Source organism: Leptinotarsa decemlineata, unplaced genomic scaffold (assembly GCF_025532065.1).
Source record: "Leptinotarsa decemlineata unplaced genomic scaffold, Ldec_3_MD MMD2_tig00026307_RagTag_RagTag, whole genome shotgun sequence".
NCBI lineage: Eukaryota > Metazoa > Arthropoda > Insecta > Coleoptera > Chrysomelidae > Leptinotarsa > Leptinotarsa decemlineata.
In genome coordinates this window covers 3004412-3031890 of record NW_027412681.1, presented here as the reverse complement: position 1 = coordinate 3031890, position 27479 = coordinate 3004412, and the positions used below count along the sequence as shown (strand labels likewise).

General features: G+C 37.2%; 2 protein-coding genes across 4 annotated transcripts in view; both read right to left on the bottom strand.

Moving 5' to 3' along the window:
- The window catches only part of LOC111509829 (protein turtle homolog A), a 203242-nt gene that overhangs the window by 56100 nt on the left and 119663 nt on the right, over window positions 1-27479 (bottom strand). For 2 of the 3 annotated variants that reach the window (XM_074180849.1, XM_074180850.1), the window contains exons 2-3: window positions 12857-13065; window positions 4173-4283 (exon numbers count right to left, since the gene is read on the bottom strand). In XM_074180849.1, coding sequence (XP_074036950.1) covers window positions 4173-4283; window positions 12857-13065 — 320 coding nt within the window. Of the gene's footprint in view, window positions 1-4172; window positions 4284-6480; window positions 6562-12856; window positions 13066-27479 lie in introns of those variants that run through there. The other variant, XM_074180851.1, reaches the window with a different exon arrangement.
- COX8 (Cytochrome c oxidase subunit 8) overlaps window positions 1-27479 on the bottom strand; it is a 324402-nt gene that overhangs the window by 231997 nt on the left and 64926 nt on the right. The window lies entirely within an intron of this gene.

Below are 27479 nucleotides of genomic sequence, written 5' to 3'. Positions count from 1 at the left end.
GTTAAGACGAATTGTAATTTAAGACATAGGTGTTGGAGTAGTATGAACTGAAAAGAGTAAATAACGTGCATTTGTATAGGTAATATTGTCGAATCTCGTATCAATCTTAAAATTATCAACTTGAGCTGTGCCAAGGTATGGTTAGGGCGAATTTAATAAATATAACAATTGACAGTAACTCTCCCTATTGTAGCAAAATTTGACCTCATCCCAAGCACTGTTTGTGAGGGAACAGTCTCCACCAGAGTCCTCAAATACTCATCGACCACTTCGGGGCTTATCTTCGAGTCGAAACGAAATTTTGAACAGTGCGTTCATTACCACTAACATTGACAAATGCCTGATTGATTTTTTGGTTTGTTTCGGCAGAGCTTTGGTTCAATTTCAGTTCGTAGAGGAAAATCGGCTGAAAATCGCTCAACATCATATAGTAATGAGCTGAAATGGAGCAAAAGCATGAAATTTGGAAAATAAGAACATCATCAATATATTGAACATAAAATTCTTTATCGATCAGTATATTAGGACAGACAATTTCGCTTTCTGCTTCAATGAGTTTGTTGGGGGTTAAAATGGACACCAATGTGTCTTGGCACAATGATGTTGCTGGAATTGAAAAGGCTGCTTTTCAAAAGCTTGGAACACTGTTCCAAGTAAGAAAAATGTATGAACCTCAGCAACTTTTGACTTTCTCTAGGGTATTTGACACATATATGGAGCTTCGCCCCTGAGCGTACCCTGAAGCTGCTGAATTCCATCCAGAAAAGAGCCCATCCGTCTGACTGATCAGATTATTTTAGGTCCAAAGTGAGTGGGTCAGCTTCTTAACGGAACCGGATAGGTTGTATGGTGTTTTCAGGTCAGATGTTAAGAGTACGTCTCTTCCGAACTCTAAAAACCTGATTCGGTCCCCAGCGGAGCAGGCACAAAGTATGTGATCTGCTGTTTCATTTTCCAAACAAAGGCGATATCCACTGCCTTCCGATTACTTTGTATGGTGAGTGGTCTTTCAGGTCAGATGGTAAGAGTACGGCTCCGCCGAGCTCTAAAAACCTGATTTGGTCCCCAGCAGTATGTGCTCTGCTGTTTCATCATTTTCCAAGCAGAGGCGATACACACTGTTTTTTTGACAGTCCTAGTCTCTGCATATGATGATTCAAATGACAGTGACCTGTAAGAAGGCCTGTTGAACATCGTAGTTCACCCCTACTCTACTCCAACAACTGTTTGGTATCAAGATTCGAAGGATGAATAAATGCCTTGGAGTAAGCCAATCCTGGAAGATTCAGCCAGAAGTTCTTTAATCTTCTTGCCATCCAGGTGTTCAATTTTTGGGTTGCAAAGCCTGAAGCGATTCCAATGACAGGTTCTGGTCCGATGAAGCTACTTGCAGCACCTTCCTTTGCAAAGAAGTCAGCAGCCTCATTGCCTTCCAGGCAGTATGGCCAGGAATCTGGATCAGAGACAACATGTTACGTCTTCCTATCAAGGAGAATCGTTTTTGGCAATTTGCTACCAATTCAGACGTTGCTCCTCGGTAGCAGCCACGAGCTCCCAACGGCGCTTGACTGCCAGAGAATATTTTTATCGACATGTATAAAGCGTTGGATTTTTTCAATTTCTTCGTACACAATTCAATAGTGTGAATTTTCGCTTGAAATGCAGTCACATAGGTTTCTAGGCAGGTTGGTATCACTGTCTTGACTCTGCGACTGAAAACACCTGCACCATAACCGAAAAGTTTTTTGATCCATCTGTGAACCAACAACTATTCTCAATATTTCCTTCTCCCGAAGGGCCCAGTCCTCGGAAACAGTACTTTATGAGGCAGTTCGCAATTGACAGTTGGAGGCATGAAGTCAGAGGTCATTTCTAGAATGCTGTGACTTCCAGTGTCAACCAACAGTCTGTTGCAGTCTGCATTGAATTGACTTGTGAAATTGGCAATGTGCAATAATAATAATACAGATGGAATAGACAAAAATAAAATAAAACACTATACAGGTACAGAAACAAGGAACGAAACAGTATATGGTGGAGAGGCGGAGTATCAGCCAAGGCTGTTTTTCAACTCAACTTGGGTCTACATGCAGTCCATCTAGCCTCTCTCTCTCTCTCTCTCTCTCTCCAGAGGAGAGGAGTATATCATCAGTATATCAGGACAGACAATTTCGCTATCTGTTTGTTGAAGCTTAAAATGAACACCAATACGTCTTTGTAGAATCGTGTCACTGGAATTGAAAGGGCTACTTTTTGAAAGCTTAGAACACTGTTCAGAACCAGAAAACTATATGAACCTCAGCAACTTTTGATCTTTTCTGGGGTATTCTTCACATATAAGGAGCTCCGCCCCTGAGCATACCCTGAAGCTGCTGGATTTCATCAAGAAAAGAGCCATCTGCCTGATGACACGAACATTACTTGCAACCTTGATAGTCGGGAACATCGAAGCGAGGTTGGAGATTTGTCTCTCTTTTATAGATACTGTCACGTGAGGTGTTCAAGTGACTTGGTACATTTTATTCCACCAATAGCGGTACATATCAGATATAAGCGACATACTGTGGCTGCGTATCGTTTTGAGGTTCAACTCAGTACACTTGGAACTTCACGGTTCGAAAACTCTTTCATTTGGAGAACTGCGTTTCTGTAGAATAAACTGTGAATCGCAACTTTGGCACAGGCACCGCTATGAGAGCGCCTTGAGTATTTCTCTGTAGTCCAAGTGTTTCGTTCTCAAACAAAGTTCCACGACACAGTAGAATTAATATTCATTGAGATAGGGTGCTACAAAAACACATGACATCAAAACGGGCAAAACTGTTGTAAATGGGATGGATTTTTGTTATTTCATCCTTTCAAAAATATAATTTTGAGTGGTACTAGAAACTTTGATATTTCAAATGAAATACAATTATTATTAGGAGCCGATTTCCCCTGTCAAAAGCTGACCAAAAAAATCGGCTCCTAATAATAATTGTATTTCATTTGAAACATCAAAGTTTCTAGTGTCACTCAAAATTATATTTTTATGTTTCAAATACTTAGTCTATAACGGATAAATCAGTCAAACGAGGTAGGTTGTTACATATTTTACTTGTTCCACCACATTCACCTCTGTTTTAACTCGTGCTAGTCTTTCTATTCCATCTCTTCCTGTAAACAGTTGTAAAATTTTCCCCAATGGCCAGTTTACTCATTTTTTGTTGTCATTTCCAATGAGTACAATATCTCCAATTTTGAGTGAAGTTACCCTTTTCTGCTTGAGATATATATGAGAGTTGGTCATTAATATTTGCTTCACAGTCACACAGAACAGTCATGAGTTCTTCATAATTCAACGATGATTTTCCCAAATTTCGACGAAATAGTTCCTTTATAATTCTGATTATTCGCTCCCACCATCTTGAAGAAAAATAGGCAGCAGTTGAGAAAAATCCGTTGAAGCACTTGATGAAGCTTTGAAGCGGAAAGATTCAACTGAAGAGGATTTATTATTTCTACTGATACAATTGGAGGATAAGAATGGCAGATTATTCGAGGCAGATGAAGGAGTTAAAGAAAAATTGTCATTAGAAGTCAGCGTTGATATTGAATTAGAAGAGGAGTACGATGAGGTAGAATATTACAGAGACGAGCTGATAAAATATAGATCCAAATGCGAATTCCGATTGAAATGTTCGACTTATTCTACTATATTTGCCGGTTTTGCTGAGTTTTCCATTGCAGATTTATGGAATTTGGATGTGATAGGAATAAAAGAAAAATGTTGCACATTTCAAAACCAAAGATGAACATGAAGAAGAAGTTTGAAAGAAGTTTAAAACGATTGAATAATAAGAATCCATCCCATTTACAACAAAACTTCTCTAAACAGGTGATTGACGAACGACAATTGCAATTGGTTTAAGCCTTCATGAAATCTGAAGGTAAATGTTCTGCAGAAAGTACAGTGTTTTCTGTGCAAGGGTTTTGGAGGAATAAACCAAAGTCATTCATAGAAAACTATTCTATTCAGAAAAGCAACTTCTCTACGAATGTTCGTTTTCATAATATTTTTTTCGCATGAGTCTCAAATATACAAATGAAGGGATGTTAGAATTGGATTGTGGCAGTTTGAATTATGTAACCATGAAAAAATAAAAAAAAATCGTGAAATGATGCTTACTAACCTCCTCTCACTTCACAAGTGAGTATTAGGTCAGATTTTTCTTCAAGTGGTCCCACAACTCCTGAAACGTCTCTTCCAGAGTTGTCGTATATCAAAAGTTGATGAGGAGGAACTGAAAAAAAAATGTATTTCATTAATCTAAAAAAGTGAGAGGCATAATATATTTTTTTACTTGATGCTTTACAAGTTATGCAAAGTTTTCGTCCACAAATATCAGCTTTTTTATTTCATGTTGCAAACCGATTCTTCATTAGCAGTATATATCTTTCTTTTATTCAATAAACGAGGTATTGAGATGTCATTAAATCTTTGTTTTTGAAAGGCAATACTGTTTTTTTTTTGATCGTTTTACGGACGCGTAATATTATATGACTAGATAATAATTATATTCTTGACCGATGTTTGGAAGATTTAGGAATTACATTGGATTATCTCTACGATCATACTGAAGTTCAATTATGATGTTTCAGATACTATAGTTGCTAAAATGAATCTGAGTACCCTTTATTATTTTATCGATGTTTTTTCTGTCTAGATGTTATAATGTGAACTTCTGGCTTATGCGAGTATGTATTCTTTACTATGCTACTGCCTGATTGTAATAATTATAAGATACCCTCCAAATATCTTAAAATACAATCTTGAAAATATTATTCAAAAAACCTAAAATATACTCTACCGAATGTCTGTATAAGGAAACGCAGTTACTGAAAACACGAGAACTCTGTATCCACCAATGTTCAACTTGGGTGTACACAAACAAACTCACACTTCAATCAACAAACAGAGAAAAACAAACTTCGTTCTTCAAATCAATATTAGATCAAACTTCGATTCGTTACTAGTTCTTCCATAAACATATCAACATTTAATAAAAGTCACACACAGGGTTATATTTTCTATCACGGTCCAAAATTATTCAATCTTCTGCCAGTTAACATAAGAAACAATTTCAATCTCAATACATTCAAAAAATCAATCAAAACATTCATTATGTTCAATACCGAACTTCTCGATTTATTCGGCTAAACATAAACGATGTTCAGCAAGCTCTTCATCATTCCCAATGTTCATCAATTCTGTGAATTAATTAATCGAAATGTGTGTGTATGGATATAAGACAGCTAATTGCATATAATTGAATACCCTGAGTGGTAGATGGAAAGCGCAGCACAAGTACTTTAGTTACTTAGGTGCATCTATCTTCACACTGAGGGTAATAAAACTGTATATATATATATATATATATATATATATATATATATATATATATATATAATAATTAGTGACTGGATTAACTATAAATCGGTTTAATTCGTGAGGTTGCAGTCAATAGCTGGGCTGTTACAAAGAAAACTCTTTGTTATATGTCAAGCTTTCGGTATATTTCACACCTTCGTCAGGACAACTACAATAATAAGATTATATATCTTGTAAAAAATATATAAATATGGAGAACTTACTAACGTGAGAATAAAATATAAAATGGTTCAAAAACAGATAGAAAAACATTAAATAATAACAGTTGATAAAAATTTTGGCTGACAATGTCAAGTGGGAAAATTCTGAATGATACTCGAATTACTATCTCTTATTTTCTTTATCATATTTCAGTAGGTACGTGTAAATTTTGCTAAGACTATCAATATCAGTTCGTTTATTCATTGAATGTTCTTCGTTATTAATATGTATCATTTCCAAAAATATTCTTTTAGTTGTATTGGTTTCTCTATCTAAAATATTTGGATTTTCAAGATTCATTTTATGATCCTTCGAATTAACATGTTCTGTTAATGCACAAGAATTAACATTTCGTCTACAGTCGCTCTTATGGGAAGTGATACGACTACTTAGCGACTTTAGACGAAATGTTAATTCTTGTGCATTAACAGAACATGTTAATTTGGAGGATCATAAAATAAATTTTGAAAATCCAAATATTTTAGATAGAGAAACCAATACAACTAAAAAAATATTTTTGGAAATGATACATATTAATAACGAAGAATATTCAATGAATAAACGAACTGATATTGATAGTCTTAGCAAAATTTACACGTACATACTGAAATATGATAAAGAAAATAGAAGATCTAGTAATTCGAGTATCATTCAGAATTTTCCCACTTGATATTGTCAGCCAAAATTTTTATCAACTGGCATTATTTAATGTTTTTCTATCTGCTTGAATAGCAGAATATATATATATATATATATATATATATATATATATATATATATTTCTGCTATTCAAGCTTTCGGAAATGTATTTTTTCCTTTATCAAGAATATCTACAAAAAAGGACTCACCAAAGTTAGTTTAAAATATAAATCGGCATATAAATACAAATATAGAAAAGCCGAAAAGTCAAATGCAAATTTGACGTTGAAATTTTGTCACAGTATCAGAGAAAATGTGATTTTTAAGATATTTGCAAATACAGTGAGATATTAATGATGTAAGTGGTATATAATTTTTTTTATATTGAAATTATTTTTTTAATTTCATTGATCAAAAGTTAAAATATAATTGTAAATTTGACTTAAATTTTGTATTTCTGATTTTTTGTTCAAGTTATTATTATTTTTACTTTGTACACCATTTCTAGAAATATCCTTTTGGCTTTATTATTTTCAACTGCTAAAATTTTTGTATTTTCATAATCCATAACATGATCTGAGGAGATAACATGTTCAGTCAGTCCACAAGAACGTTTGTTGAGTCCGCAGTCACTTTTATGTGACGTGATTCTTCCAGAAAGATTACGACTGTAAAACTGTAAAACTGTAAAAACTGTAAAAATGAAGACCTATATATGAATCTTAAAAATCTTGAAATCTTGAAAATTTTATGCCGTTTCCCCTATTGTCTTCCTTATTCATAAGGATGCCAAAGATTTCATAAATGTATTGTTCTCGAACACACCGTTTGTTAGCGACTGGTGAATTTTCCTCGATATGTCATGGATATTCTTTAGTTAATCAGTAATCGTAATTGCGTCTCAAACTACGATGTATGTTTAACTTCTTGAAATATGCCCTGGCTTGGATAGATTGGACAAATCGGTATTTTTACTGATTCTATTTGAATTCACAGCGATATCATTAATGCCACATTTCAGGTATTTGTGTGTTTGAATACTGTTTTAGCCATGTTGATTCATGATTCGAAATTATTACTTTATGATCTCTTATTATAAATGTGAGGTTATATCTTTATTTTATTTGAATATATGTGTAAAATCTATACCTGTTCTGTAATTCAGTAGTTTGCTTGATAACATTCGGCTACCCATAAAAAAATCTAATTTTTTTATAGATACCGGCTCGTTTCCAGGCACCATTTGTTTTATCCTCGTCTCGATATTTCGACTCATCTTTCCATCAAATACAAGGTCCAAAGTGAGTGGGTCTATTCGACCCTCCACCGCAACCCGCAAGGGTTTATTGTGGCTCACACCTATTCACACTCAACGAAATAAACCCAGATTCTTAACGAAGCCGATTGGTTTTATGGTTAGTGGTAATTCAGGTCAGATGGTAAGAGTACGGCTCTGCGAACTCTAAAAATCTGATTAGTTCTCCAGCGAGGCAAGCACAAAGTATGTACTCTGCTGTTTAATCTTTTTCCAAACATAGGCGAGTAGCGGGGGATCACTGTCTCTCTCTTATGGGTGTTTGACAGTCCCCCGGTGCAGACCACACGGCACTCACCCAGTAAAGTTATCGGTCAACCACCCAATCCCGCATCTGCGGGTAACAGGCGTTGGCCGGTTTCAAGCTAGATGTGTGGGAGAGGTGTCTCGTAAGAGCCCTCGGCGGTTACTCATCCAACGCTGGAAAGGTAACTTTCCTAACATGAGTGCCCCTCGGGGTAACGTAAGGGTATGCGGTACAGACCACACGGCGTACACCCAAAAGTTGTTGATGAACCGCCCTATCCCGCACCTACACGGGTAATGGGGCGACATCTTCGACATATGATGTGTGGTAGAGGATGCTCGAAAGAGTCCTCGACGGTTACTCATCAAACGTTGGAAAGGGAACTTTCCTAACATGAGTTCTAGAGGGGAGGTGAGTGCCCGCTCGCGGCTGGAGGCTAGCGAGCCACATCTCCAACTGGCGTTGGCCTCTTAGAGGCAGCGGATTCACTAGCGGGTAAAGGGATACGGGGATGCGGTAATCCATTCATGGGTGCATTGCAGCCCCATACCGAGGCACTAGACGGCTTATGCTGTTCCGTGATCCTCGCCTGCTTCTGTACGGATCCGTGCGTTCGAGGTGTCGGGGCTCGCGGTCCTTCCGGGCTCTAGTATCCGAGTCTAGTCTTGGAGGGCACCAAGGCAGACGCTTGAGGTGTCGGACCCCGGTTGGACGGAGCTACTAGTATCCGAGCTTAGGACCCCGACCGGCCACTTCCGGGACCATATTCCCAATTGATTTGGCATGGTTGGCGGGGGCAGGTGTGCGACGCGAGCACTCTCTGGCGAAAGAAGAGCTTAGTTAACTTGTACGAACGTTCGGTCGAACGCTGCCGATGGTCCTGTCTCTTGGTTAGCCACACTAAGTAGATGTAAGGAGGCAACTCCGGGTTCGGTGAGCGGGAGGAAGCCCTGCGAAATCCTGTTGGTGTGGGGTGAGGGGCGGTACCCGCAAGGATTTCCCGAAAATCCACCCCTCCACACCCGATCGCATCCAACGCCAGGGTGCGTCTGGGGGGCCTAACCGGCCCCCCAGGCCCCCGGTACGGTCGTAACTATGACTCTCTTACTGTCTTCTGACAGTCGGAGTCTCTACATATGATGATTCGAATGACAGTGACCTGCAGAAAAGCCTGTTAGATATCGTACTTCATCCCTACTGTAGTTGGTATCAAACTTCGAAAGGTAAATAAACGCCTTGGAATGAGCCATCCCTGGAAGATTCTGCCAGAAGTCTTTGAATCTTCTTGCTATCCAGGTGTTCAATTTTTGTTTTGCAAAGCCTGAAGTGATTCCAATGACAGGTTCTGGTTCGATGAAGCTGCTTGCAGTACCCTACTTTGCAAGAGAGTCAGCAGCCTCATTGCCTTCCAGGCCAGTATGGTCAGGAATCCAGACCAGAGACAGTCTGTTGAGTCTTCCTTTTGAGAAGAGTCATTTTTGGCAATTTGCTACCAATTGACGTTGCTTCTCGGTAGGAGCCAAGAACTTCCAACGCCGCTTGACTGTCCGAGAATATTTTTATCGACTTGTGTATGAGGTTGGATTCTTTCAATGGCTTCGCACACTATCCGTTTTCTGTAAAGGCTTCGGCCACCAGGCAATTGCACCATTAGTGATCATTTGTCTGACAATCATCACATAAATCCAATGGTTTTGTTTGGGACTCCAAGTTTCACCACAAATCCTTCGACATGTCCATATAGAGACAGTCTGGCTTCCTGTAAAAGTTTTTACAAGTGATCGTTCCGGGTGAGTTCTTTATCAAGGAAAATGCCAAGATATTTCTCTTCCGTTCCAAACGGAATGAACTCACCATTGAGGAAAAGTGGCGTTAGAGGATATTACAAGCTACCCCTCCAGACGTGAACCTTGCCAAGATGACAAAGCCATCTGCGCATAAGCTTGCAGATCTTCTTTTTTTCTGTCGAGGGCATCAACAGGAGCGACCACAGAAGGGGAGATAGTACCCCACCTTGAGAGCAGCTTCTGGTGTCCCAGAATCTAATGGCCTCGCCTCGAACAGTCGTAGTTGCAGTTCTGTTCACCAGCATGGCATAGATCCAGCCAGTTATGGTCGATTCTTTACCTTTCCTAGCCAGAGATGATCCTACAGGTTCAGGTAGTGCATTATCGAATGCTTCTTCAATATTGAGGAATACAGCAACGGCTGTACTTCGGTACATGCTCACGTACCGTTGGGGGAGTGTAAGAAGTTGTCCAGTGGCGTACATGTCGGTGTGACACCTCGTCACCATCCTAGAAACACCAAGCCTTGATGGAAGTTGACAAGTACTACGATACGTTTCAAAGAGAGTTCGCGATGAATGGTGTCGGTCAAAACCAGAGTTTATGCCAGTCTATTAGTGCGGTTTAAACTTCAACTGCTCAACAAAAACTCGAATAGTGATCTTGACACTGAAATGACTGAGGGATAAAACTAAAGTGTAAAGGTACTTGTGCTTCTACAAAAAGTATTGCCCAGGCTGCTCTTTGTATTTTATTGACGTTTATTTTTTACACTAGCTCAAAGTGAACTAGGAGAGGATATTCACAATAATAGGTCCATTGGAATATTGATGATAATTACAATATATAGCGAGAAAGCACTGTATGATGATTGATTCTAATAATTCCCAAACGTTTCGACTCTCTACATCATTTAGGAGTCAACAGGGTAAACAGCATAAAGTAAACTGATTAAAAGTAAATATTGGGTCATATTTTCCGACGCCTGGCTAGGTGTCTCATCCATTTTGCCATAATAATTTCAACTCTGATTATGTCATTCGGCATTTCAGCTCGACTGCGAGTTATACAGTTGCCGGGAAATGAATTTAGCAACCTGAAGTGGAATTTCATTACGAACGCCTCAACTTCAATTATAATTTAATCATTTTGTACATTTTAAACAGATGGCTAGGCAGTTCACTTTCTTACATAATACATTCGGAGGGTTTTCTGCAGAGACACAATTCCAAACTTCCTCGTTATACTTTCGTAATTTATGCTTGATATTGTCATTTGAATTTTGTTGCGGATTTTTTTCTCTGGATGAATTTGCTTCGAGTTCTGTATGAAACCGTTCAAAATGAATTGAAAGAAAAGATATTCCGGAATACTGTTTTCTATATCTTTCTGTAGGAGATCTTGATTAATCTTTCTTCAGGTAACATTGGCTTGATCACGATCGTTGAAGGAGGTTGCTCAGCCTATCAAGTATACAAGTAGAAAAATGAGGCCTTACGAAGTTACGAATATGTGTATCAATATTTCTCAACAACAACAAATAAATCAGAAAATTTTCGAAAAGGGAGTATACGACCAATATAGAAGCTGAATATAACAGAACTTTTTTTTTTTGGTACCTTGGGAGCTGTCTGACTTGTTCATTTAGTCCAAGTCTTCAGAAAACACTGCAGCCTCTTATGCTCATTGCGTTCATTCTCCCATCTTCTTATTCCATCAGTCTCGTTCCCTGTACTAGTTCGTACAGGTTCCGTATTGGATATTCGCCATATTCTTCTGGACGTAAATTATTACGTCCATATATTGCCTGCCTCCTGTGATTCGTTGTCCTGTCCTGTCCTTCGTTGCATAATCTGCAGCTGAGGTTAGTAACCCTGTAATTATTCTGAGCCGATCCCTACTACATTGAAATAGTTCTTCGGTTTCTCGGACGGTTCCCTAATGAAGGTTCTACTGTGTTTGTTGCCAGGTATTTTTGTCCAGTACTCTGTGTGCTTCTTATTGGTCCATGTCCTGATCTGGTTTCGTATCAATAACTTTGGTATCCCCAGAGCTGGTTCAGGACCTATACATGAAGTTGATGATCGGCGTTTAGCGCATTCATCATCTTTATCATTACCTGTGATTCCTGAATACCCTGGCACCCAGTACAAAGTTAATTCGTTCCTGTTTGCAAGTTCACTCATTTCTTCATGACATTCCCACTAGTTTTGATGTCACCTTCGGGTTTGTCAGAGCTCCTAGCGCGCTCTTGTTGTCTGTTAAAATATTGATTCGCTCATTTCTTTGAGGTCTCAATTTGATAAGCCTTGCACACTGCACGATAGCATACACTTCCGCCTGAAAGACGGATGTGTATAGTCCTAGCGGATAGCTGTAGTTTAAATTTCTATCCGCTCGGTATATTCTAGCTCCCGTTCCATGTTTGGTCTTCGATCCATCTGTATACCAGGGGTTTTTTCCAAACATGTTGTCGGGATGACTAATGGTCTTCCACTCTCCACGGCTTAAGATTTTGGCCGTGAAGTTTGTGTTGAAGGTGTAATTCGGTTTCATGTGGTCCGTGCACTAATTCAATATGTGCTCCTCCACTTGTTCCAAAATTTCTGTTCGGTCCAATATTTTGTAGTTCAGTGAGTTTTACAGTCTGAATCCTGGCCTCCCCCATTATCACAAAGTGTAAAGGAGGTAGATTCAGGAGTGTCTCCAATGCAGCTGTTGGGGTAGTTCTCATTGCTCCCGTCATTCCCAAACATGCAAATCTTTGTACCTTGCCTAGTTTGTTGATGGCGGTCGCCTGCTTCAAGACTGACCAGTAGACCAGAGATGCGTATGTTATCATGGGTTTAACATAACAGAACTTTGAGAAAGTATAGGAAAGACTCATAGAAAAGGCAATGCGAGAAGATCTAACAGGATCCAATATGTGACAGATACTCTCGAAGAAACCTCAGGTTTCAATGGATAGTTTAAGATAAAAAGCCTCGATATAATATATATTACAGGGAATATATACCAGAGTTATGTACAATTTCAGTACTGGAGGTTACAAAAGAAAATTCGGAGAGAATTTTATGTATCGTTTAAACCAGAATTGCTGAATGAAGATGTTGCTGTCATCAATACTGAACTTCAAAACATTTATGATTCTTCTGTGAAACATGAACTGCAACAAGTAATTTTGTACTTAATTATGCTATAACTTTCAATTTACTGTTATCATCATTACTGCTTACCTATAACAGTGAGGTTAATGGCGAAATTTCTAGTACGGGACGTCCGGAAGTCCACTCTACATCTATACACTCCCTCATCGTCTAGCTGGACTCCATCCAACGTAAGAGCGGCTGGTTTAGAAACTGTCACGAAGTATGCTCTTGGTCCAAAAATTTTCGGGTCTGACCAATGGCGAGCCTTGTTGAACGCTCTGCCTCGAACATCGAAACTAAAACAAAAAACCATTTGAGAATCATGTTGAAATCAACAAGACTTTATTGATCGTAGAATATCCTCCGATGAGAACTCCAACTGTACAGTTTGACGTATATGCTGATTTTAATGAGATTTCTGTGAGAATTATTGTCGTGATCGCTAGAGAATTTTGTATGTGTACATTGATGTTGTTCATTATTAGAATGTCTGTCGACTATAATTCAATATTCGCCATGGTATTAGCCGGAAAAGGAATAGTTTTCCGGCTGGTATCCCGTGTAGGCCGTTAGATGAAATGATTGCATCGAAATTTTATTTTTAAATATTTATTTTCTTGTACAGTCTTCAGACTGATACAGTCTTCAGAATTATTTCGATAAGTTCATTGCATGAGTTAGCGGTTCAGCTATATACGTGTGTACTTTTTTAATTATATCTGTCTTGAAATTAGACGTCTTGCGACAGTTGCCTCTTAAGTTAGTAATTAGCAAAGTTTTACTAATTCGGTATAAGAAGATCAATAAAGAGACAGAAAGTTAGTTCAACAGTTGAATTTTTGAGAGATGTTTCTCATTTTATATTTTTTCTAGTCATTTCAATTTCTATACTCACAAAATGTATTGAATACCTGAGTTTCATCTCTGTTTTTGTAATTCTCAGCATTTATTATGCTGTGGTATGGGACTTTACTTGCGTTGACACGGTCGCGGCTTCCCATCTAGCCGAAAGTTCCAAGTCTGCTGAAACTGCAGCATTGTCTGCCGAGAAATTGAAAAGGAAAAAATACCAAAATCTTGGAAACAACTATCTGTTTCATCCAGTAGCGGTTGAAACTTTTGGTGTTTATGGCCCGGAGTCTCTGTTATTCGTTCATGAACTCGGAAGGAGAATAGGCCAAGCAACGAAAGATCACCGTTCTACCTCTTTTTTGATAGAAAGAATCAGTATTGCTATTCAACGTGGCAATGCTGCTTCAGAACTTGGAACTATTCCTCCTTCACATAATTTTGATGAGATCATGCATTGCCCTAATTTCAGTACGGAACTGAAACCTCTTCGAAACAAGCCGAGATATGTGGATATTTATCAGTCTCCTATCAAGGTTAATTCACAAGTGATTGATCCACCTTCTTCTTTTTCAGTGCGGTCAGTGGACTCAGGTCATTCTTGGCCCCAAAAAATGAGTTGCAGTCCTCGTAGAACTGGTACCCTTTCAGCGGAAGAGCTTCTTGAAGCAAGAGCCGAATCGATCCCTCTACGAAACCCTTCTTCACTTGGAAGGATCGATCGCAGCTTGAGAAATGGGTCTTATGGAGATTCTGTGAAACGTGTTCTTCCTTACGAATCAGTAGAGAGTTGTCCTGAAAATCTAGAGAAGAAAATTGGATTGGATAATTTAGGAAACACTTGCTACATGAATAGCATTTTACAAGTGTTGTTCATGACGAAGAATTTCAAGAACGAAGTTTTAATGATGAACGAGAACGGGAATGTTTCCTGCTTATTCCTCAAACTCAAACAGCTGTTCATGCAGCTGCAGTTTCGTAAGAAGGTATCATCTTTCCCTCCAACCGATTTCCTGGAGTCTTTGAAGTCCACTAGATACTCGTTAGGACAACAAGAGGATTGTTCCGAATTCTTAGGGTTCTTGTTGAATACTCTTCGTGAGCAAAACAATAGCAAAATCAATACTCCTGGCCGCTCTGGACTGAATGATTCCGTACAACCCATCTCGTTTTGTGTTTGTAAATCTTCTGCTGGAAAAATCCTCACTTGTTTACTTTGTGGTATATGTTCAAGAAGTACTGAAAACTTACGTGAATTCCTAAAACTTCATCTAGCTTTTCCTAATACGACTGATTACCAGTCCGTGCAAAGCTTATTGTTAAATCATCTGAAAATGGAATTTTTAACAGGTGATGATCGACTGTATTGTCAAACATGCGCCAAACTAACTGACTGTTATAAGGAAACAAGTATAGCTGAGGCACCAGTCAATCTAATAATAACACTGATGATTTTCAAACAAGACTCAACCTCTAACGGAAGCAAGAAACTCTTTGGAAGGTTCGAAATAGATGAACATTTCAACCTAGCAGACCAATGTTATAATATTCATTCAGTCATTGTTCACTGTGGTTCTGGCGTTGAATTTGGTCATTATTACGCTTTGGTCAGAGAAGAAACGGACTGGTTTAAGTTTGACGATAGTCGTGTCACGAAGTGTTCTGGCGATGCATTAAACTTATTGGAGCCTCTGGAGACCCCCTACATTTTGTTTTATGAGAGAGAGGACATTGTTAGATCAAGATCTTCAGATGATGTGGTGCTGCAGGTTTTTCCGGGTTTTCCTGCAGCTGAAAAAGCAAATGTGCCACTGGAATCAATGAAGTCGCCCCGGAGCGCCAAATAATTTTTATTGTTGTATTTATTTTATTTTTATCTTTGTTTTAATGAATATTTCAGAAAGATAGGTACCCCTACCATTTTAATATTTTGAATTTTTGTTTGTTGTTTCGTTGATAATTGCTATAATAATAATAATATGAGTTTATTCATGACATTTCATAATATATACATCGAAAATAATGAACAAACTTCTAAATAAACTTGAGAAGTGAAACTTGTGCCAAGGTAAGTCAGAAAAAGAATACATCTTTATGAATACAATCTCACATATATTCATATACTTTGTATATGAATATATGTGAAAAAAATAAAATAACAAATGAATACATATTATGTGAAGATAGAAATAAATTTAAAATATGTGCCTAATAACAATATAAGAATTAAATAAAATTATTCAGGACTGTAGTTGATGAAGTGTATATCATGATTTATTGAAATTAATTATACCATGGAAAAAAATTCGTGAAGTCCTTATTATCCATTTTTTAATTTAATTTTTGCATAAAAAGGAAGATTTGGAATTGGAAGAATATAGAAATTAAGAAATATGGAACGTTTCAAATGTCTAACAACAACTTTGACATATTTCATTTCCCAAATCTTCTTCGACACCTGTCGAAAAAACTTGAAAAGTAAATGAATTTTGAGAATGAAACTGTAAGATATAGCTGGTTCTTCGTTTCAGAAATCTGAGCCAGATTTTGGTCTCCTAAACATCAGGATGTCATAAAATGTTTAGTTTTCGTTCTCAGGCGAAGTTATCTTACATCATAAGTAACTGATGAACAGCACATTTTTTATGTGTATTGAATTCATGCTGAAGTTTGAGTTTCTATACTTCAGATTCAGATTAATTCAGATTGAAGCGTACAGATAAATATACATATTGACTTAACTAGTTTAGTGATCCAATATTTTTTCTGAAAAAGGGGGTTGCTTGGGTAACAGGATCATTTTTTTCTTAAAAAAAAAACAATTGTAATCTTGCCGACGTTTCGAATTCAATTAAATTCTTCTTCAGGGCTCTGTAATAATGAATTTTCATGAATTTACCTTTCACAAAACTTATTTCAATTTCACAAGAAATAATGAGTTCTCATTTAAATTACTCACCGAAAAGTAGTTTTTTCGTGTTGATGATAATACTAGTTTTAAAAATCATCAGACATATTAGATACGTATTTGAAAAATAACAATAAAAAAACACATTGCAAACAACAAATTTTTGAGACAACATCAACACAAAACATCATGAAACGAATGGCTTTATCTCTTATTCAGATAAGATGGTGTCTGTTTTTTAATCGACGGCAGAAAGAAAAGTGTAAATTATTCACGTATTTTACGGTATTAAGGCCATCGACATCTCTTCTAGTGTTAACACTATCGCATTTGAGGATATGTATCATTTCGCTCAAAAGCCTTTTTGATAAGTATGGTTGAACATCTAAAATAGTTGGATGATCGAAATCAGAAATGTGTCCATATTCTTTTTCATGTTCAACGAGAGCTGTGGGTTTTTTCATATTCAGTTTCTCAGTCTGTCATGTGTTCTGAAACTCGTGTTTTAAGATACCGTCCGGTTTGACGAACATATTATTTGTGAAAGCTTCCACAGGTCAATTTGTACACAATATTGGATTGTATTTCTTGTGGTGTTTCAGTTCTTCGTTTCGAGAAAAAGAAAAAATTGATCCTGTTACCCTACCAACCACCTTTTTCATACATATTGACGTTTATTATAAAGTTTCTGTTGGATAACGAGAACTAAGCATTTTGTATGCTTTTGTCGTTCTTGTCTGCTACCCTCCAGAAACAATATAATGGGGAATATTCCTCCTGACGAAAAACAAGTAGTTTTCATGAAAGAGCTCTGAAACAACGCATTTTAAACTTATCATTTCAACCTTTTTCTTTAAAAAATTGTTTAAATACTCAAAAAAGAGGAATGGAATAATGCATTCAACATTTAAAGGGATTCGTTTCTGTTTCACCATTTGGCAACATCGGCTATAGCTATGAATCTGTTGCCTGCATGAGACAAACGAAGATGACATATTTCAGAGGTGTGCTGTTCTGTTTACTTATGTTCCAAGTTCCGAGACATTCTGTGACATATGACATTTTGTGCACCTAACCTATCTTCCTCTATATCAACAAATAACAAAACAACTGTTGTTTATGCGGCTTGTGGAGGTGGTATTGAACTATAATTTATATTTTGTCCTAATTTATACAGATAATTTTCCTTTTTTAAAGTAGAATATCTAGGTACGTATGAATTATTTCAACTTGATATAGGCGCTGTTGCCAACATGTGACTCAGAAACAAATCCCTTTAAAAATTCAAACCCAACATTTGAAACATCAATTTGAATACTTTTCAAAGTGAATTTGAAAAACTAATGAATTAAACTCAACTTTATTTTGTTCAAACTTGGATTTGCTGTAATAACCCAAATTGAGGAACATTCGCATTATACAGTAATCCGTTGGGGGTGGAAGTGTAAGTAATCAGTATAATGAGTGAGATATTTTTACATGAAGTTCCTCAATACAAGTTTGATTTGAATCAGATTGCAAAAAGTGAAAATACCAAAAAAAGTTTCAAAACTTCTTCTCCTTCATCAGCCATGACATTTATTCAATAGTGCCTGTACATTTCTTATTGTAAATCATTCAGAAAATAATGAATCCATTAAAATATCTCGAGGTATTTCAAAACCAAAGTACCGTTTATATTCCATTAGCAGATTGGGGCAACATAACTGCTGTGGTCCGACTCTGACATCATTCAATTTGCCGCAAACTGCGGCTGTTTGCCAACATATATGCCGAATATTTTTCCGCTTGTTTTGGCTCCATAGCTGCTGGGCTCTAGGGAAGCCGGTGTAACGAAGAATGAAAATATTATACGGAATATAAATGTAAACTAATGTTGCGAGTCACTATATTTTGAACACAATAGGATAAACTTTGGATCCTTTATTAAATCGGGTATTTTGTTGAATTTTAATGTAATTGTTATGCAAAGGAGGAAGAGCGATTTACATGATATTGCGGTGTGATGGACTTGCATAAATTTGAAGAAATATGGTTGATTAATACAGAATTAGCTGCTCTCTCTATATCAAGAAGGAGAAACCCATAAGATACACGGTACCGTAATGAAAACTTGGAAAATATTTTTGTGGTAAGAAATTGTCACTTTTTACCTTCAGGATAATTTTGGTTCAGTTTCTTTTAGGAATAAAATCATGTGAAATTCATCACTGAGATCTATACACGTCTATAGACAGACCATAATAGTTGAGAACAAAATAAACGAGATGATGCAGATGTTGATTCATAATAGTATATTATGCAACGATCATGTAATGATGGTTATTAAGACATGAGCATTAACCGGGATACGAAACGAGCCGAAGGCGAGTTTTGTATGGTATATGCGAGTGTATTAATAACCATTACATGAGAGTTGCATACGCTATTTTTTCTAAACCCGATAAATAATGAAAAACTATAAATATTATATTTGTATTGAACACATTTACAGTAATTAACTCATATTTTTTTTAAAAAACACAAACTTAATGCTATCATCATGGATATATGAAAACTATAAAGATTCTAATTATATTTATATTGAATATAACAACTGTAATTAATCTGATCTTCTTAAAATATTGGAGTCGATGGTATTCCTTCTATATCGCTGTTTTCAGACATTTTGATAATATAGGTAGGTAATATGAAAACTGATTTTGACAAATAAAGCAATTATAGTCTATTTCAAAAGAGTGTAGAGTAATAAATCATGAAGTGTCATAAAATTTGCCTGAATTTCGTTGTCGTCCATGGGCGTAGGCAAATCTTAGGATTATTAAACTTAATAATTAAAGTAAATTAAAAATTACAGACATAGATAATAATAAAAGGCCATTTTTGGGAAGTAATTTGGTCTAAAACTAAGTACCTACATGTATTTAGGTAAGTAAAATTTCTTAAAAAAAGATTAAGATTAATTTTAGTGGTTCTTGTAAACTTATTTAATATGCAATTTGAGTTCATATACTTGAGCATGATTTCTCAAAAAAGGGTTAACACTTAGTTCCGAGGTGCCATGTCATTATAATAATCCCTTTTTGACCCTGCCCACCAATCATGCAATACCTATTAAACCCAGGTAATTAAGAAAAAGGGTTTAAATATATTGTAATGGTGTCTTAAACATTCGAGTTATAATAGTAATTGTTACTACACCAATTAAACGTACAGTGATATTGTGATATAGAAATAGTGAAAAAGTTATAAAATGGGGACATTTACTCCAAAGAAAAGAAGTGTAAAAAATTCTCCGCTATCTGTTTGCGAAAAAGTTATAATTTTAAATGTATATGATTGCATAAAACACGATCACCCTAGTTTGTCTGTGCAAGAAAGTGTTGAGCGATGTGCCCGAATGACTGGAATTGGACAGTCCACGATTTTTAAATTATTGCGAGAAAGAAAGATATCAGGCCAGGTAAGTCCATGCAAGAGAAAATCAGGAAGACCAATAAAAATCTTAGATGAAGACACCAAATGTGACATTCGAAGAAAAGTTCATTCGTTTTATTTTAAAAAGGAAATACCCACTCTTGAAAAAATATTTATCGAGATAAGCCAAGATAACGATATTCCTTTGATATCCAGAAAACTTTTATAGAAAACTTTAAAAAGTATGAATTTTGCCTGGGAAAAGCACAATCGAAAGGCACTATTACTGGAAAGTGATGAAATTGTTTGCTGGAGACGAAAATATTTGACAACTATAAAGCAGTACCGCAGAGAGCAAAAGAAAATTTTTTATCTTGATGAGACGTGGATAAACGAAGGTTATATAGTCAAAAAAATGTGGCAAGATAAAAATATAACAAGTTCTCGCCAAGCTTTCATAGAAGGCCTTTCGACGGGTATTAAAGTGCCTTCGGGAAAAGGGAAGAGGCTTATAATTGCTCACATTGGAAGCGAAGACGGATTTTTAAAAGAAGGTTTGTTAAGCTTTGAGTCGTGCCGGACGGGAGATTATCATGAGGACATGAATTCGGATGTCTTCGAAGACTACTTCGGGGAAATGTTAAAATTTCTTTCAGCTGATTCGGTCGTGGTTATGGATAATGCAAGTTACCATTCAAGGCGCTTAGAGAAGGTACCAACTTCAGCTTGGAGAAAGCAAGAAATTATTAACTGGCTGTCAAATAAAGGTATTCAGTTTGAGACGAATTCAGTAAAGAAGGAACTACTAGCCATAGTAAAACAACATAAATCTCGCTTCATGAAATATGCCGTAGAAGATGTAGCAGAAAAGTATAAAGTAACTGTGCTGCGCCTACCGCCATATCATTGCGAATTAACTTATATGGGCACAAGTTAAAGGATATGTTGCAAGGCACAATACCACATTTAAAATGAAAGATGTCAAGGTATTGTTTGATCAAGCCATTATGGAAATCACATCAGAAAACTGGCAAAAAGCAATCCAGCATGTTTTAAAAGAGGAAGATAAAATGTGGGAACTGGACAACTTGGTCGATCAGGTGGTTGACCCTATAATTATAACACCAGGGGATGATGACAGTTCTTCGGATGAAGACTATACTGATGTAGAATAATTTAATTGAATTGTAAATATACTGTAGCGGGATAAGCAATCTGGACAGAGACCAGTGTATCAGTGACAGTGACACTTTTGCTTAGGTTAGGGTTTAGAATTAAGGGTAGTCTGAATAATTATTTTCTCGGAAGGTTCTCGAAAATTGTACCTAGTAATCTCTAGAACATTCAATTAGGGTATAAATAGAGTGTTGTTAAACGTTAAGGGAAGTTCACAGTTTTAGTATTGTTCAAGTGTCAAATTGTAATAACGTATCCAGTAAAGTTCTTGTCGTTTTTGTGAATAAATTGATTTAAAGTCCCCACAAGTGTTTCAATACGTAAAGTTCGTTCGTGTGTGTTTGTGAGTATTTCCCGATTTCGGTTCGTATATATTTTATTGTTACATTTTATATTTTTTTAATAACACTGTTCTGCTGTATTAAATTTTTATTTCCGTTAATATAATTTTTATGAATGCATATTCTTTTGGCAATTATCCCACTAGCGCGCCTCTGGCTCAGTATTTATCCGTCGATAACAATGGACAAATCCCTTAAAACAGGGTGATACCTACCTGCTCTTTATGAAACGACATAATTTTGCAATGCGGACTAGGGAAGTGACAGAATTTATTGACGGATCACCCTGTAGCGCTTTTGAATACTTAATGAGATTTTATTACTCTACACTCTTTTGAAATAGACTATAGTTACTTAGGTTAGAATCTAGGACAAACAAAGGATTCTTGATTGAAAAATTACGGGTTTCTATTGGTTGATAATCTGTATCGTTATGAAAAATCTGTATCATAATGGATATCATTATGAAACGGATTATGGTCATATAAGTGTATTGTTAGAGTACGGGTGTAGAAAAATATAATTAATGTGAATGTTAAAGTCATCTCAGTGACGTTTGTTATATTATTATGTTGCTATTATTTATAACTTTGGAGCACTGGTTGTTGAAATCAGTTGATTGTATTGACTTGCTATGAACATTTTTCTATGTTACGTAGATTATATTCTATTCTATGGAATATTGAACAAAAATTTCTTCTATGACTGAAATATTTGGTGAAACTTCGAACATCATACATATGTCTCAGATGGAATCATTTTCTTCAAGGTAGAATAAATACATATTTTTTTCATCTGTACTTCTGCTTATGAATAGAAAGCGTCAGACGGAGCTTGTTTCATTTCCGTATTATTATCAGAATGAAATTATCAAACATTAGAAAATGGAAATTATTAGTTATCTGAAATGACATTGAAAAAAAAAATGTTAAAAACCTGTTTTTTCCGTTAAGCTTGCGGCTTGAACCACCGATCAACACGGCGGTTGATTTGAGTGAGTGAACACCCACGTCGAACCGATCGGCTACCGACCATACAAATTCAATTTTCCTTAGACGAATTATAAATTATGTATTCAAGACTGAGAAATGTTTGGTTAGAGATTTTATATGTGAATTCAGCTCATGATTTGAATATTTGGAACATCTCTAAACATCATAGGTATATCTCCAATTCCATGATTTCCTATGAGCTGATGAAAATGTGAATTTTTTGAAAAAATGACATCATTTCAAAAATACAAAAAAAAATATTTCGGTTCCTAATGAAACTGCATCTATTTTTCTTGTTTATAACTGTCATCTATAATTTGAAATAAGCAGCACACTTTTCTATCACAACCACAACAATATTACCCATTTTGTCACCCTTTATAGTGACCATCATCCTCAAAATTTGAAAACATCATCTGAATGATATGTGACATTTTGAAAGAAATTCATCCATGTAGGATGGGTTAGGTCAGGTTCAAAGTGAGTGGGTCAATTCGACCCTCCACCGCAACCCGCAATGGTTTATTGTGGCTCACACCCTCGACCAAATAAACCCAGCTTTTTAACGAATCCGATTATTTTGTATGGTGAGTGGTCTTTCAGGTCAGATAGTAAAAGTACGGCTCTGCCGAGCTCTAAAAACCTGATTCGGTCACCAGCAGGGCAGGCACGAAGTAGGTGCTCCACTGTTTCATCATTTTCCAAGCAGAAGCGACATACACTGTCTTCCGACAGTTCGAGTCTCTGAATATGACGATTCAAATGACAGTGACCCGTAAGAAGGCCTGTTAGACATCGTAGTTCATCCCTACTGTAGTCCAGCAACTGTTTGGTATGAAGCTTCGAAAGGTGAATAAACGCCTTGGAGTGAGTTATCCTGGAAGATTCTGCCAAAGTCCATGAATCTTCTTGCCATCTAGGTGTTCGATGTTTATTTGCGATGCCAATGACAGGTTGCAGCACCCTCCTCTGCAATGAAGTCAGCAGCCTCATTGCCTTCCAGGCCAGTATGGCAAGGAATCCAGACCAGAGACAATATGTTAAGTTTACCTATCAGGGAGAGTCGTTTTTGGCAATTCCCTACCAATTTAGACGTTGCTCGGTAGAAGCAAAGAGCTTTCAACGCCGCTTGACTGTCCGAGAATATTTTTATTGACTTGTGTATGAGGTTGGATTTTTCCAATCTCTTCGCACACAATTTAATAGCGTAAATTTCCGCTTGAAATACAGTCGCATAGGTTTCTAGGCAGTTTGATATCTCTGTCCTGGGTCTGCGACAGAAAACACCTGCACCAAATCGAAAGGTGTTGATCCATCTGTGAACTAACAACTATCTGCTCCCAATATTTCCTTCTCCCAGAATATCCAGTCCTCTCCACTCGGGAACAGTACTCCATAAAACAGTTCGTAGTTGACAGTTGGAGGCATAATGAGAGGTCATTTCCAGAATGCTGTGACTTCTAGTGTCAACTAACAGCAGGTTGCACTCTGCATTGCATTTTTTTGTGCAATTGGCAATGTGCACAAGTCTATATGCAGTCCATCTAGCCTCTCTCTCCAGAATCATGTGAAGAGGAAGTAGATCTAGAAGGATCTCCATGGCCGCTGACGTTGTGGTACTGATGGCACCAGACAAGCTGGTCTCTGTAAACCAGAAATCTTCTCCTGGGCCGTTTTCTGTAAAGACTTCGATCACCAGACATTTGCACCGTACGTGATCATTGATCTGACGTTCAACACATGAATCCAATGGATTTGTTTGGGACCTAAACCCCAAGTTTCACCACAAATCCTTCGACATGTCCATAGGGGCAGTTTGTCTTTGTCTAAAACTTTTTCCAAGTGAGCGGTCCAGGTGAGTTCAAAATGTTTCACCTCCATTCGAAATGGAACGACCTCACCATTGAGGGAAAGTGGCGTTAGATAGTCCAATTTCATCCTCTTGGTGGAGGGGATTATCACAGTTTTGTTAGGGTTGACAGACATCTGCTCCTTCAGCAGCAAATGTTGGAGCTGAGGATGAATTCATGAGTGAGGCGAGTGTGACCTAGTCGAAGACGTCACAGGATAATTTACCATTTTCTCGTTTTAGGAAGTCATTTCCAGGATAAGAACAATGATTCAATTGCTGATAACCTAGAAGTGGAGCGATTCTATTGATGTTGCCATACGTTAGTGAGGATTTGTTTGTACAACGGTTTCAGATCAGGTTGGGCTATTATTTTTTCAACATCTGTGAGTGGTTTAATGATAGCATCTTTTGCCAACTAGTCGGTCCTTTCGATGCCGCCTAAACCGACATGTGGTGGAAGCCACATAAAGTGGATGTGTGAGTGGACCTTATGTTTGATGTGAAGTATGATGGGGTTTTCTGGATTTGGCTTCGTTATTGCCTCGAGTGTACTCAGTGAGTCGGTTATTACCAAGAATTTTCAATGATCGCTTCTCTCTGCATATTCAAGTGCTTTCCATACGGCATAAAGTTCTACTGATAACTTGAAAGAGTGACTGGGGGTAGGAATGCGTGAATTAGACTATAATTGGTGTTATTTTTCTTCGAGGCCCTTCTCAATTTTTATATTTGAAAAGGTCCATGGAGGGGGATTAGGAATGTTGGAGGTGTTGATAAATTCAGGTTGATCGAGCTGTAGATTGGAAATGGACCGATTGAGTCTCTCATAGAATGGAATTGCCACTCTCGTTCTTGTTGCAAATATATTTTTGAGTCTTTGGAATATATCGTTATGGGAAACCGAATTATCTGGGTAAGATTTTAATTGCAGCAGCATATGTGAGGCTGAGCCGTTTCTTTCGGATGTTTAATGGAGGTTTTCCTGGCTCACAGTATGAACTTTGAACCGGACTTCTGTGGAATGCTCCAAGAGCTGTGATGGATATTGCTGATTCTACTTCTATTATGACATTACAATTATTCATCAGCGCGCAGTGACAAATGTCATCTGAAATGTTTCTGCACGCACCGTTTTATATATTATATAATTTTTCATTTTTTTGATAATTTCAATATTTCAAAGAGTGTTTCTATTGAAAATATTCCTGATAATTTCAATACAAAGGCAATGAATATTGATGAAATCTGGCTTCCTGTCCTTAATTATACACAAAAATACACGCTCACCAAAGATGATATGGAACAGGACAAAAACTTCAACATCTTAGTTTCTGTATTGTCAACAATTGGAGCAATTGGACCGTTACCTTTTGATAGTGTCTACCGCAGTAGTAGGCGAAACGTACGACATAACAATCTGCAGAACACGACAAAGAAGCTCGGAAAATAGCTTTGACATAATCCAATAATAATTCTGCTATTCCGGTGAAGAAAACTTTTATGAATCAGAAAACTTGAAAAACGGTCTAGTCGTCCTTGAGTTATAAATGATTTGATGACCAAGATTTTGCGACTTTGTTTCATACAAATATAGACATTCATTTTCTCAATATCTTTTCTCGACACTGTCAGACTGATTTTCTCCTTCGTTGAATCAATTTTCATTATTTTTATAATTGATTATCGTGAATGGATATTGTGAAAGAACGAACGAATTGATTTGATTTCATTTCGATATACAACTTTTGCCAATCTTGTCACTCACGAAAGATTCTGCCCGCCTGAAGCGTAGTCTCAAACAAAGAAAAATCCAAGATGATCCGTTACCCCCGGAACCCCTTTCCACCTATTTCGGGTCGCATGATCAGTTTCACGACCCGCGCCAATTTTAATTAAACTGGAAACGAAATTCGGCGCCGTAAAGACCACTTTAGATGGAAATCTTGAAGGAAGTAAAAGTAGAACTAGCGAGAACGTTCATTTGAAAGCAAAGATAAAGTCAACATTAGCCGAATAAGAGGCGAGAGGCCGTCGAAATAGTTTTCCTTTGAAGGTTCGTAATTAATGAAGGTGGTAATGTAGCACAACTTCGCTAGTTAAAGGGGCCGGTGGCTGTAAAAAGGCGCCGAAGCCGTTTAATCAGCTGTAAAATTCCGGTAAATACGCTGTCGAATGACATGAACCTCCTCGTTTCAACAACCGCTTTATTGTTAAACTCTCACAGAGGGGTGCCTGTCGAAAGATTGTCTTCAAGCTCAGCTTCATTTCTTGGAAAATAACGTTTTCTAGATACGTTCTATAACTGTAAGAAGATGGTCCCAGAAGTACCCCACCTGACCGAGAGATGGCGGTAGTTTTTGAAAAATATCACTGCATCAGAAAGTACACAATCTGCAAAGCATATCTTTCAAGTTTGAAGACGCTGCGTTGTTTGGTAATTGTTTGGCAGCTATCAATAGCTATCACATCAAAATATCTCAAATATTTGTAGTACTTCCACACCCGAAGTGACCATCAACATGAGTAGTTAAACTGATGTGGTCCTAGATTATGATGGATACATGACATCCGGAATCAAAGATCATATGTAACTCATTTTTGAAATTTGTTTGAAGGTGATTGACAATGTTTCATGTTGAATTTCACTAGTTCAAGATCTCAGCTTGGGACCACTCGATGTTGTGTTGATGGGTCCAAACATGGTCTGCTATCCCTGATTTGCTGGTTTCCCCTCGCTGTGTGTGTTTCTTGTGCTCAGCAATGCGAATATTCAATGGCCTCTTAGTTTCACCAATATAGGATTTTCCGCACTCACAGGGTATCCGGTAAATGCAATTCTTGGAGTCGCAGTCCGCGTTTGGTGGCCTGGTTTTCGTGAGGCTGCTACGGATAGTGTTACCGGATCTGAAGCAGGTTCTGATGTTGTACTTGAAACCAATTCTTCTTATCCTCTCCGATAATCCTCTGATGTAGGGAAGTGCAAGCACTGGTTGTGATTTGTTGTGTTTTGATTTGTACTTGTTCCTCGATAAGTGATTTATGACTGTTAAATTTATGGATGTTTAAGAGTTCTCCCAAATATCCATGCGGTTTCCCTTATTGACTTGTTTCATGAGTTTTATGTTCTCTGGTGGGGGGAAATTATGTTTGTTTTGTATGGCGTGTGTTGCGAGGT